Here is a 12,685-nt window from a genome sequence, read left to right on the forward strand (position 1 = left end):
TAAAATACCGAAACACTACTAAAACATACTAAAATACAAAAATTGCATAACTGTAGTAACATTTTGTTTATATCTCCCAAATATGATGATTATGTGTTCCCTTTTGTCACTACCGAAACATGAAACGATGACATGATTCGGTAGTGACTGTTTTGGTAGTGACAATTTTACATACTTTTGAAGCTAGCTCAAAGATGCTAATCAGCACATGGTTAGCTAGCACAGTTCTGAACACATATTAAAAATAAATGTTATGGAATAAATCCCAAAATTGTGCGCTTAATTGCAGAAAAAAGGTGTTCTGTAGTGACATTCCACAGTTACACACAGATTTTTCAGACTTTTAAACACATTTACATGTACCTAAAAATGATGAGACTTATCTACTCACATCTTGTTGCTATGAGAGAGAGGGACAAAGGAATATTTCATAAATTTCATAAATTTATGGGTTTAGTTCAAATCAGTCTCAGCCAATAGACTAAAACATAAACTGTTTCGGTTCTAGGACAGCAGTTTGCACCAATTCTGTAGAATGTCCCTCACACCAGTAGAAGTATCTGCATAATACATGTGTGTAACTACTAAGAGGTAGGTGTAAATGTAAATGTATGTAGCAAACAGCAAGCTGACAGCAGGACTGCTCACTAGGTTTTGAAGTAGGTCCCTGGACTTGTAGAAAACAAAACTGATCATTGAATGACCTTCACCTTTGACTGGGATGTACTTGCGGTGGCAATGTTTCTCCCCACTGCGCCGGTTCTGCACCTCACACACGTAGTTCCCCTCGTCCTGTAGCTGGATGTTGGTAATGGTGAGCTCCAGTACCCAGTTGTTGCTGGTGTTCTGGAACGAAAGTTTCCCCCCCAGAGACTCGGCGTACTGGTACAGACTCTTGCAGTCCAGCTCCTGAGGAACAGCCTGTGGGTCCAGACGATACCACCGCAGGTTCTCATAGGTGTAATTATCTGCGTTACACTTCAGCTGTACCAGGTCCTGCTCAAGCGGATCCTCCGAGGGCTCCATCTCTATTCCGAAACCTTCTGGGATAGCTGAATAGGAAATGAACATGAATAATTAGAAAAATAGTGGCACACTTCTCCTGGATAAACCACACAATTTAAAGTATTCATGTCTCTGTCTGTACACTGTAAAAATGATCATTTTAGATTTTTTAAAGATAATTTTAACGCAAAAATGCTAAAGTGAAAACCTGTTAAGTGGATATGTACTGTGATTGCTGTTCTGTGTTCACATTGGTTGCTGGCATGTGTGTGATTTCATGCAAAAGTAAAGCTTTCAGTTTTAATGCCAGATCTCAATCACCGCATTGTATTACTGTATTTAATATAAAACAAATGTGTAAAACTGATGTGTATGTGTGTGTGTGGCAACTGCCCTACTGTTGAATGAACACCTGCCACGGGTGTTTCTTATTTGTCATCTCTGATAAATTAGGTCACATACCCAGTTAAAGAATGGAAGCCATAAACCACAATATGAAAAAAGGAAGAGAAATTAAGTTGGGGGGAAAATAATGTCTTCGAAGTCCTAAGATTTTTTTCCTCTTTTCAAAAACTTTTTTCTCTCTTCATTTTCTTTTTCCTTCTATTTGTCCTTGAATAATGCATTTACAAAATTGTATTACAATAAATTGCCTGGAGTTGAGAGCTGTACTTCTAGTTTTAAAGTACATTTCCAGACCTGAAGGGTTACCATGTGTTGGTCCAGACTCTAAAAATGGTTCTGCTACTGGCGTTAATATTGCTTAAGAGAGTAAAAGAGTTGCAGGCTCTTTCAGTTGCCTCTTCCTGCGTAGACATTTTCTTGCACCCTAGACTGGACTATATTCAGAAAGTGCATTCCTCTACCACTTAGTCAGTTATGCTTCAAGGCTTCATCTCTCCACTGTTTAAGCCACAGAAGCAAAAGAGGCTTAATTTAGACTGTTCCCAGTCTGAACCCTTAATGGAGAAGTCCACTTCCAAAACAAGCAGCTTCAAACAAACCCAAATGTGGTTGTAAATGATCCCAGCCGAGGAAGAAGGGTCTTATCTAGTGAAACGACTGGTTATTTTTATTAAAAAAATACAATTTAAATACTTTTTTAATCTCAAACGCTTGTCTTGCCTTACTCTCCATGAACTCTATGTATTCTGGCTCAAGACAGTTAGAGTATGTTGAAAAACTCCAATCGTATTTTCTCCCTCAACTTCAAAAATGATTTCAAAATCATCCTACATCGCTGCTGAAGTACCGACCCAGTCTTTACAAAGTGAATATGCAAAAAAAGATCAAACACCCTTAACAAAAAAGGTAAAACAGCGATATAGCACAATTTTGAAGTTGAGGGAGAACATGAGATGGGAGTTTTTCGACAAACCCTAACTGTAATGAACCAGAAAAAAACAGTCCAGGCAGAGTAAGACAAGATGAGCGTTTGACATTAAAAAGTATATAAACTGTATTATTTTTATGAAAATAAACCGATCCTTATGCTAGAAAAGACCCTTCTTCCTCGGCTAGAATCGTTTACAACCGCATTTGGGATCGTTTGAAGCCACATTTAAACAGCATTTTGGAAGTTCAAACTCGGGGCACCATATCAGTCCATTATATGGAGAAAAATCCTGCAATGTTTTCCTCAAAAAACATAATTTCTTTACGACTGAAGAAAGAAAGACAAGAACATCTTGGATGACAAGGGGGTGAGTACATTATATATGAATCTTTGTTTTGGAAGTGGACTTCTCCTTTAATATTTAGGTGGACCATTCTAACCAGTGGCATAAATCTAGCCAACTGTAGATTTGCTTTGGTGGTCACAGCAAATGAAATAAATGTTTTTTTCTAAGACACAATGGCCACAGTTACTGGTAAAACTGAGTAAAATATCTTTAAATTATATTTCTATTCATATTTACAATTTTTAGGAGAAAACATAGAGTTCTTATGTGCAGCAAAAGATTGTTGAGCTTCATAAATTAAAAAGTGGCTGTAAGAAAAGAGCTGAAGTATTGAAAATTCCAATTTCCACCTTCAGGGGAATAATGAAGAGTTTCCAATCAACTGGAAATGTTATGAATCCACCTGGAAGAGAATGTGTGTCTATTTTGTCTTAAAGCAAAGCAAGGTTTGAGATAGTTTGAGACTCTCCAAAGATCACAGCTGAAACTGTTGAGTCAACAGATTTAAAAAATCAAAACCTGACCTGACCACTGTTAGAAATGGACAATGATCCTAACAAACATCAAAACCAACAAACAATGTGTCATTGAGCACAAAATTAATGCTCTGCCATGGCTTCTGACCTGGATTCTATAGAAAACTTAAGAGGAGATTCTATATGTAGAAATGATTTCTTATCTCTGATCTCTTGTCAGGTGTTCTCCAAACTCATCAGGCATTATCGGAGAAGACACAGAGCTGTTATCTTGAGGAGAGCTAGAGGAGGTTGCAAAAACTATTGAATAAAAGGGTCCCATTAACTGTGTATTAGAGAAAAACTTTCATTTCATAATGAGATTTTCCCTCCATCTTTAACTGTTTTACTTCTATGAAAGGTTAGTTTTTTTGTGAGTGTTTTGAATAAAAGATCAAAAGGAATAACAATCCAGATTTGTTTTCACAGGCTTGTTTGTTCATATTTACAAAGGGTGTCAATAATTCTGAACATGACTGTAGTATTAGTATTTACCTTTAATTCATTAAGCATTTCTTTTTACCATCTATCTTTTTAATGTGGTTGTCAATATATAATAACAAAGGTAGTAGATTTTAGTAATTTGGTATATTAACATTATTTCAAGTCATGTTTCTTTACTGTTATTTATCAATCTATAAAACTTTAAATTTAGCTTCCATATGTTACAGTAAAGTTCTGGCAACCACAGCTGCTGTTTGTTTGTTTATTTGTTTGTTTTACAGTAAATTAAACATTTCTTACAGTGTATGTTAAATACTTAGGGTTATTTTTTTTTTTAAATAGATGTGATCATCTTTTCTTCCCTGTTGTAAAGTATATCCAAGTAAAACGGCATCTTGAACAAGAAAAAAATGTAGGGCAAAAAAAGATTATGCACGGACACATCATTTAAAATAAATGCTGCAATTTTGATTTCATGGTGACTCCAAGTATAAGCTATTGTGATGTTATTGACGATCCACACAGCTTTGTTTGGCACAAAAGGGTTGGTGAAACTCACTGGTCACGTAGAAATAGATCAATCGTTCATCTCTTCCCACTTTGTTCTCTGCCGAGCACTTGTACATAGCAGACACGTTGGCGCTCTGAATAACCAAATGGCTGACAGTCTGTGGAAACAACAGAAACCATTTCAAAGACTGACTTGTTTTCATTTGGATCACAGAAAAAAAGAAAGAAATAAAGAAAAGAAAAGAAAAGAAAAGAAAAGAAAAGAAAAGAAAGAAGAAACATTGTTAAAGTAAGAATTCACCCAAAAATTAAGCTACTTATGGTATTACAAAATTGTATAGACTACCTTCTGTGGAACAAAAAAGATGTTTTGAAAAATAAGTCTGTGGTGATCAAATTCTTTTTGTTCTCAATGGAAGAAAGAGTTTCAGAATGAACCACAGTAAGAGTAAATAAATGACAGATTTTTTACTTTTTGGTGAACTATCCCTTTAAGCTGTATACTGTATTAGTATCTTTCCCCTGCCACTCCTGTTCCCAGGGTCACACACAGGAAATGACCTCACAGGTGTGACAGAAAACAGGAAGAGAGTGCTGTGTTAATGTGTGTTTATTCCCACTCCATCCAGGAAGCAAGAACTGGACGATGGGTTTAAATATTTCGAAAGTGGAAATTGTAACGCATTCACCCCCACCACCTCCCTCACCCTAGATGTCAAGTTTCGGATATCTGGTGGCACATAAAACACTCGGGGTTCAGGTTGCGGGCACATAAATTTGGTTCAGACATTTATGGGAAATCTTTAGGAAATAAGAGTAATTCAAACAGGATATTAACCTTTTCTTTCCCATCCACCATCTCGGTCAAAGTTTCAATACTCTCGATAGGATTGACAGCATGTTCAGGTTCCAAATCTATCCAGTTTTGACAGATGGGAATCTTGTCTCGTTGACCCCTTCGAGCCCTGTGAAAATGTAAACACAACTATGAATACCATGTGGACAAAACATTAGAGTCATTGCATTTATAAACTCCATAACAATATTACTGCCTAAAATGTGTGTGTGTGTGAAAGAGAAAGAGGGAGGGAGAGCGGGAATATCAGATGCAGGATGCGCACATTGACAGTTCCCACACCAGGAAGAGCTTTTAGATGTGTCTGCCTTCCTGTGTGTGATGAGAGCTAAGTAAGGAATGACAAACGTTCCACCGTTAGCTTTTGAATTATTTAAAAGAATTAACACAACGGGCCTGTTGCAAAACCTAATAAGCTGTCCACCTAAAAACCATTTTAAGGCTTCAGACATCACATTCTGACACAAATGCTTGGTTAAAAATGGAATCGAATAAAATCACATTACAGGGGGCTCCCAATCTGACCAGGGCCCTTAGAATCATCCCAGCATTGTATGTATCCTTTACAAACAAGGCAATCCTATAACACACTGCAAGAAGCTCAGTGAAAAAACATAATAGAATCTTCCAAATTGGCAAGAGATGTCATAAATGTATTTTGTAAAAAGTATTCATATAAAGAGTTAAATCTAATTAAACAATTATTTTTTACCCAATTTATGTGTGCTTATTTGACAAGAAGGCAATATATATAATATATTATTTTTTAAATGTATAAAAAAAACTTTGTTAACACTTTAGTATAGGTGTAACGAAGCGGAGATGAGACGAGGATCTATGTGCAGGAGTTTATTGAACATCCAAGGAAAACAACAAATAATCCAGAACAGGGAACACTGAGAAACCAGGCAAGAACAGGGAGCAACCATCACAGACATTAACAACTGACAAAATACAGGGGAAAGACAAGGACTATTTATACACAGGGTGAGGTAATGATCTAATTGGTAACCGGGGTAACTGATGAGGGAGTGGGTGTGGTTCAATGAAGATCCATGGCAACAAACAAGGGAACAGAGGTACAGGGAAGCAGGGAACAATAAGACACAAAAACTACAAAATAAAAGTCCTTAAACACGAATACAGAAGACAAAGACCAGGCACATGACATAACCCCCCCTCAAAAGAGTGGCTTCCAGACGCTCCAAACAGAAATACCAGTCCAGGAAGGGGGAGGAGCTCAGGCAGAACTGGGGAAGGGATGGAGGGCCAGGTCCATGTAAGGGGAGATAAACAAGGGACTGAAGCAGAGCAAGAGGCCAGGGTGGAGTCGGCCAGATGGGAGGAGCTGAGGACCACCAGATCATGAGAGAAGACCTCCACGGCGGAGCAGGCGGTACCCAGCAGGGCGGAGCAGGAGGCTCAGGAGCCCTCCAGGGCGGAGCCGGAGGCAGAGCAGGTGGCACTAGAGCCCTCCAGGGTGGAGCCGGAGGCAGAGCAGGCGGCGCTAGAGCCCTCCAGGGCGGAGCCGGAGGCAGAACAGGTGGCACTAGAGCCCTCCAGGGCGGAGCCGGAGGCAGAACAGGTGGCACTAGAGCCCTCCAGGGCGGAGCCGGAGGCAGAACAGACGGCGCTACAGCCCTCCAGGTCGGAGCCGGAGGCAGAGCCAGCGACACTAGAGCCCCCAAGGGCAGAGCCGGAGGCACAACAGCCCTCCCAGGCGGAACAGGAGGCGGAGCAGGAGGCGGAGCAGGAGGCGCAGCAGCCCTGCGGGGCGGAACAGGAATCTGCATCACGCTCTGGGACCTGGGGAGAGCAGGGACAGAGGAGGCAGACAGAATAGAGGGAGAAGGCGCAGCAGCCCTCCAGGGCGGAACAGGAGGCGGAGCAACCCTCCGGGCGGAACAGGAGGCGGAGCAGCCCTCCGGGGCGGAACAGGAGGCGGAGCAGCCCTCCGGGCGGAACAGGAGGCGGAGCAGCCCTCCGGGGCGGAACAGGAGGCTGCGTCATCGACTGGGACCTGGGGAGAACAGTGACAGAGGATGTAGACAGGGAAAAGGGAGAAGCAGAGAGTTTGGTGGTTAACGCCCCCTCCGTAAGAGGTTCTACGGCTGGCGCCGACACCTCTGGAGGCATTGGCGCAGCTTCTCCGACGGGGAAGGCCTCTGGAGCAGACTTGAGACCAGACGAGAGCTCTGGTGCAGGCTTGTGATCAGACGAGAGCTCAGAGGCTGACCTGTGAACAGGCGTGACCTCAGGAGCACAGTGTGTAGCCCACACACACCACATGGCCACTGCCATTAAGGGAAGGGCAGCAGCGATAACGTCACTTGGCCTGTGAAGATCTGCTGTAACGTGGCTTGACTCGGGAACAACATGGCTTGACTCGGGAACAACATGGCTTGACTCGGGAACAACATGGCTTGACTCGGGAACAACATGGCTTGACTCGGGAACAACATGGCTTGACTCGGGAACAACATTGACTTGGCTTGACTCGTGGGGAACAGCTGCTGTAGCTTGACTCGGCCCTGTAGCTTGACTTGAATCAGGGGTAGCTGCCGCAACAAGAGGGAGCGCCATCTTAGCCGTCCGTACAGCCATTAGGGGTGAGTCCAACACGTGGGTCATCATGTGGCGTGACTTGGAGACAGCGACCATCTTGTGGACTGGCTTTGGCGTGGCGGCCATCTTTGCGACAGGCTCTGGCGTGGCGGCCATCTTTGCGACAGGCTCTGGCGTGGCGGCCATCTTTGCGACAGGCTCTGGCGTGGCGGCCATCTTTGCGACAGGCTCTGGCGTGGCGGCCATCTTTGCGACAGGCTCTGGCGTGGCGGCCATCTTTGCGACAGGCTCTGGCGTGGCGGCCATCTTTGCGACAGGCTCTGGCGTGGCGGCCATCTTTGCGACAGGCTCTGGCGTGGCGGCCATCTTTGCGACAGGCTCTGGCGTGGCGGCCATCTTTGCGACTGGCTCTGGCGTGGCGGCCATCTTTGCGACTGGCTCTGGCGTGGCGGCCATCTTTGCGACTGGCTCTGGCGTGGCGGCCATCTTTGCGACTGGCTCTGGCGTGGCGGCCATCTTTGCGACTGGCTCTGGCGTGGCGGCCATCTTTGCGACAGGCTCTGGCGTGGCGGCCATCTTTGCGACAGGCTCTGGCGTGGCGGCCATCTTTGCGACTGGCTCTGGCGTGGCGGCCATCTTTGCGACTGGCTCTGGCGTGGCGGCCATCTTGTGCAGTGGGTCTGGGCTGGCGGCCATCTTGCAAGGAGACTCAGGAGTGGCGACCATGCTGTGAATTACCCTTTCTACTTCCTTAACAGAAAAAGGGGATTCACAGAACAGCAAAACAAAGTCTATATACTGTGACAGGGTCCAGCTGGGGTCCTCATCCGGTAAGTTTAAACTAACCTCTGGATCGAGTCCACTCCAGAAACAGTCCTTTATTTTGGTGTCATCTCCAGGCACTAGCTGGCTGTAATAAAGGAACTCCTCCACATAATATTCGATCGGTCGGCCGTTTTGAAAAATTGAGCAAAGAGTGCTCAGAGGGTCGCGATAAACTCCTGCTAGATCCATAGTTGGTCAGTTGTTCTGTAACGAAGCGGAGATGAGACGAGGATCTATGTGCAGGAGTTTATTGAACATCCAAGGAAAACAACCAATAATCCAGAACGGGGAACACTGAGAAACCAGGCAAGAACAGGGAGCAACCATCACAGACATTAACAACTGACAAAATACAGGGGAAAGACAAGGACTATTTATACACAGGGTGAGGTAATGATCTAATTGGTAACCGGGGTAACTGATGAGGGAGTGGGTGTGGTTCAATGAAGATCCATGGCAACAAACAAGGGAACAGAGGTACAGGGAAGCAGGGAACAATAAGACACAAAAACTACAAAATAAAAGTCCTTAAACACGAATACAGAAGACAAAGACCAGGCACATGACAATAGGGAACAATTCTCACTATTAACTTATCAATATTAACTTATTAGCCTGTCTATTATTAATATATCGGCTGTTTATTACTACTTATAAAGCAAATATTCTACGTGAACTTTCTACATTTCTAATCCTACCCTATACCTGAACTTAACAACTACCTTACTAACTGTTAATATCAGTAAATTAGGAGTTTATTGAGGTGAAAGTCATAGTTAATGATTTATTAAAAGCAAGAATTGGACCTTAAAATAAAGTGTGACCAAAACATTAAATTAATTATAACATATAGGACTGGGCGATAAATCAATACCGATAATTACCATGCAACATAAATTTCCTTCCTGTGCATGGTATCCATCTTAAATTCTATAACATAATAATAATTTTTAATACTATTTAGGGTGGATAGTAGGCCACGCAACTACTAAACAGTGCTGTGAGATCCAGTGTGAAGTGCTTGAAGTTACGAAGAATACAGATAACTTGGTTTATAACCAGATGATACAGCGCTGACAAATAGGAGAAATACTGTGCGCCACAAGACAGTCATAAGGCTTTTTAATCTACAAATCGCCATCATTTACCATAGATTTACTGTAGCTGCACTAACTGCACTGTGGTACTGTGTCTTAAATGTGGGTATTTGTGTTGAATTTTATTATGTTATTAGACCTGTATTAAATGTATTGAAGGAGGAGTAATGGAATATATTTACAGTATTTTTTGTGATTAAGCTATAGCGTTTATGCATTTATACTAATTGTATTTACACTATGGTTTTCATACAAATTCATAGAAACCATATTACATTTTTACCATGGTACTAAGGTGCTACATTTGTGGTTTTAACTGTAATTTAATGATCTAACTGTATGCTAGCTACTATGGAAGACCAGTGGTTAATAAAAAATAAAACTCAAACAGTCAGAATAATTAAATTTTAACATATAAAATGAGGTTGCTACAATTTTTTACTGATATTACTGATATTGATAATGTACATAAATGTACATCTGAATCCTAACTCAAGCTACTATCAAATGTGTATTTCTAAGAGACAAAAAATGTTACATTATTATTAATATGAGGCAACATAAACTTGTTTATTGATTTCAAAAACAATATTACTCATTAGAACATGTAGAACTAAGAAAATATTTTTTTCGTATTATTTTTATAAATTTTGTTAAGGAAAAAGGACTGGAAAAGTATAAAGAACTTAAAAACGTGAAGCGTTTGTCATGTTCTGACCATAAAGAATAGTTTAAAACCACAATTAACCATCTGGTGTTTACAACCATCACATTGCAGCGAAATCTGCCTTTAACTTGAAAGAAATACAAATTTGACATTTATTGTAATAATTATCGATATCAACTGATATGAAAAAAAATTCTCATATCACCTAGCCCTTAAATATAAAAACATATTGCTTGATTTTAATTAGACTATTTTTTATTTATATCAATACGTTTCTTGAATTTAATGAAATAAATTACAATATTTAAAACATATCTTTTGACTTGTCTTGCCATCTTGGATAATTTTTTCACTGAAATTATTGCAGTGCTTTCTGGGCTTGCCTCTGCCAAGGACACTTGCAATCATGTTTTAAGAAGGTATCTTAAAAAGCAGCATCTCTTGACCTCTTCACAATCCTCTACGATTTTGTTAACGTTAGTACGGTATTATTAACAATACTGTTCCTCTGTGTAATTAAGGTTATAGCTGTGGTGTGGACTTTGCTATTCTCATAGAATTAGAATGGTTATTTAAAGAAAAATTTGTGAACCTACCCTTTAACATCAAGCAGACAGCCAACTTCTACCAAAACCCCATCTTGCCAGCTATGAATTACCCACATAATGTTTTAAAAACTGTCAAATTTGGAATGGTGTGAATATCTACACCCTCAGAGTGGAACTCACAACCTAATATCAAAAAATAATAACTGGTGATAAATGTATAATGCACTCTGAGTGCTGGTTTGAATGTGATCAGGGACTCTAGGCCTCAGCTGTGAGTGTGTAGGAGTAATGTCAAAGCAGATGGGAATTGCAGTTCGCCTCCCGGCTCTCTCTGGCCATGTCTGAATGATTCAGCTGTCTCCCATAGCACAATCCTTCGAACGCGGTCTCTAGAAGCAACTCGAACCACAGAGAAGATCCAAGGTGTCCACTTTCAGGGCCAGAGGATGCTTAAATGCCTCTGTCTCTATGTTTCCTGTTGTTTAGTCGACAGACCTCTGTCCTTCACACTGTGCTCTCCAAGCAGAACACTATAAATATCCCTAACGCCCTCCTAACCTCCCCACCTTCCCCAGCTGCCTTATCTCCAGTCAACAAGGAAGAAAAGCTGCCACCGCGCCGCCCGCTCAGCCTTTACTGCAGAAAAAATAAACAAGGCTTCTGAAAACACGGGAAAGAGCGTCTCCGACCAGTAAGAGACTGTGGGCACCTCGCCAAAAGGAACAAAGACTATCCACTCTGAACTCAACGTGAACCACAAGCACTGGCGTTTAACATTCGATAGTAATTTCGACAGCTTCGCCAGATCAACTAATACTTTCATCAATCCAGTGCTGACACTGGGAGCGCAATCCCTTCAGACCAGCAGTATCCTGAGACATGAGATGTTCGGAGTCCCTCGCAACTTTGGATTAAAACGTCTGCTAATGCCTACATGCAAATGTACTATACATTTTCAGCCTTACAGCATGAATTCTTGGCAATCAGAGGTTTCTTACAGGGTTCTGCGGGTGCTATTGAGACTGCAAGGGCTCCACGGCCTCCACTGCCAGGTGATGGTGGCTGGAGGAGTGCCGGTGGCAGTGCAGGTGAGTGTCTGTCGACTGCTCTTCCTGTACGGGTTAGTAGGTGTTGCTGCCTCTTTCTCATGGATCTGAGGAGGAACTGCACATGCAAACCGAGAAATGTAAGACAAATATCACTATAACACTTTAGAATAAGTTTCCATTTGTTAAAGAAGTCCACTTCCAGAACAACAATTTACAAATAATGTACTCACCCCCTTGTCATCCACAATGTTCATGTCTTTCTTTCTTCAGTCGTAAAGAAATTATATTTTTTGAGGAAAATATTTCAGGATTTTTCTCCATATAATGGACTGCTATGGTGCCCATGTTTGAACTTCCAAAATGCAGCTTAAATGCAGCTTCAAACGATCCCAAATGTGGTTGTAAACGATCCCAGCCGAGAAAGAAGGGTCTTATCCAGCAAAACGATCAGTTATTTTCATAAAGATAATACAATTTAAATTCTTTTTATTCTTAAATGCTCATCTTGCCTTGCAGTCCTTGAACTGTGTATTCTGGCTCAAGACAGTTAGGGTGTGTCGAAAAACTCCAATTGTATTTTTTCTCTCAACTTCAAAAATCATTTCAAAATCATCCTACATCGCTGCAGATGTACCGACCCAGTCTTTGCAAAGTGAACATGCAAAAAAGATTAAACACCCTTATCAAAAAAAGATAAAACAGCGATATAGGACGATTTTGAAGTTGAGGGAGAACATGAGATGGGAGTTTTTCGACATACCCTCACTGTCATGAACAGGAACAAAAACAGTCCAGGCAGAGTAAGACAAGACGAGCATTTGGCATTAAAAAGTATAAAAATTTTATTATTTTTATTAAAATAACCGATCGTTACGCTAGATAAGACCCTTCTTCCTTGGCTGGGATCGTTTGAAGACGCATT

General features: G+C 41.4%; 1 protein-coding gene across 2 annotated transcripts in view; it reads right to left on the reverse strand.

Annotated features, from left to right (window-relative positions):
* flt4 (fms related receptor tyrosine kinase 4) overlaps nucleotides 1-12,685 on the reverse strand; it is a 59,066-nt gene that overhangs the window by 15,583 nt on the left and 30,798 nt on the right. For both annotated transcript variants that reach the window (XM_051104420.1, XM_051104419.1), the window contains exons 10-13: nucleotides 11,713-11,878; nucleotides 4,995-5,121; nucleotides 4,206-4,314; nucleotides 711-1,052 (exon numbers count right to left, since the gene is read on the reverse strand). In XM_051104420.1, the coding sequence (XP_050960377.1) occupies nucleotides 711-1,052; nucleotides 4,206-4,314; nucleotides 4,995-5,121; nucleotides 11,713-11,878 (744 nt within the window). The remainder of the gene's footprint in view (nucleotides 1-710; nucleotides 1,053-4,205; nucleotides 4,315-4,994; nucleotides 5,122-11,712; nucleotides 11,879-12,685) is intronic.

Source organism: Labeo rohita, unplaced genomic scaffold (genome assembly GCF_022985175.1).
Source record: "Labeo rohita strain BAU-BD-2019 unplaced genomic scaffold, IGBB_LRoh.1.0 scaffold_72, whole genome shotgun sequence".
NCBI lineage: Eukaryota > Metazoa > Chordata > Actinopteri > Cypriniformes > Cyprinidae > Labeo > Labeo rohita.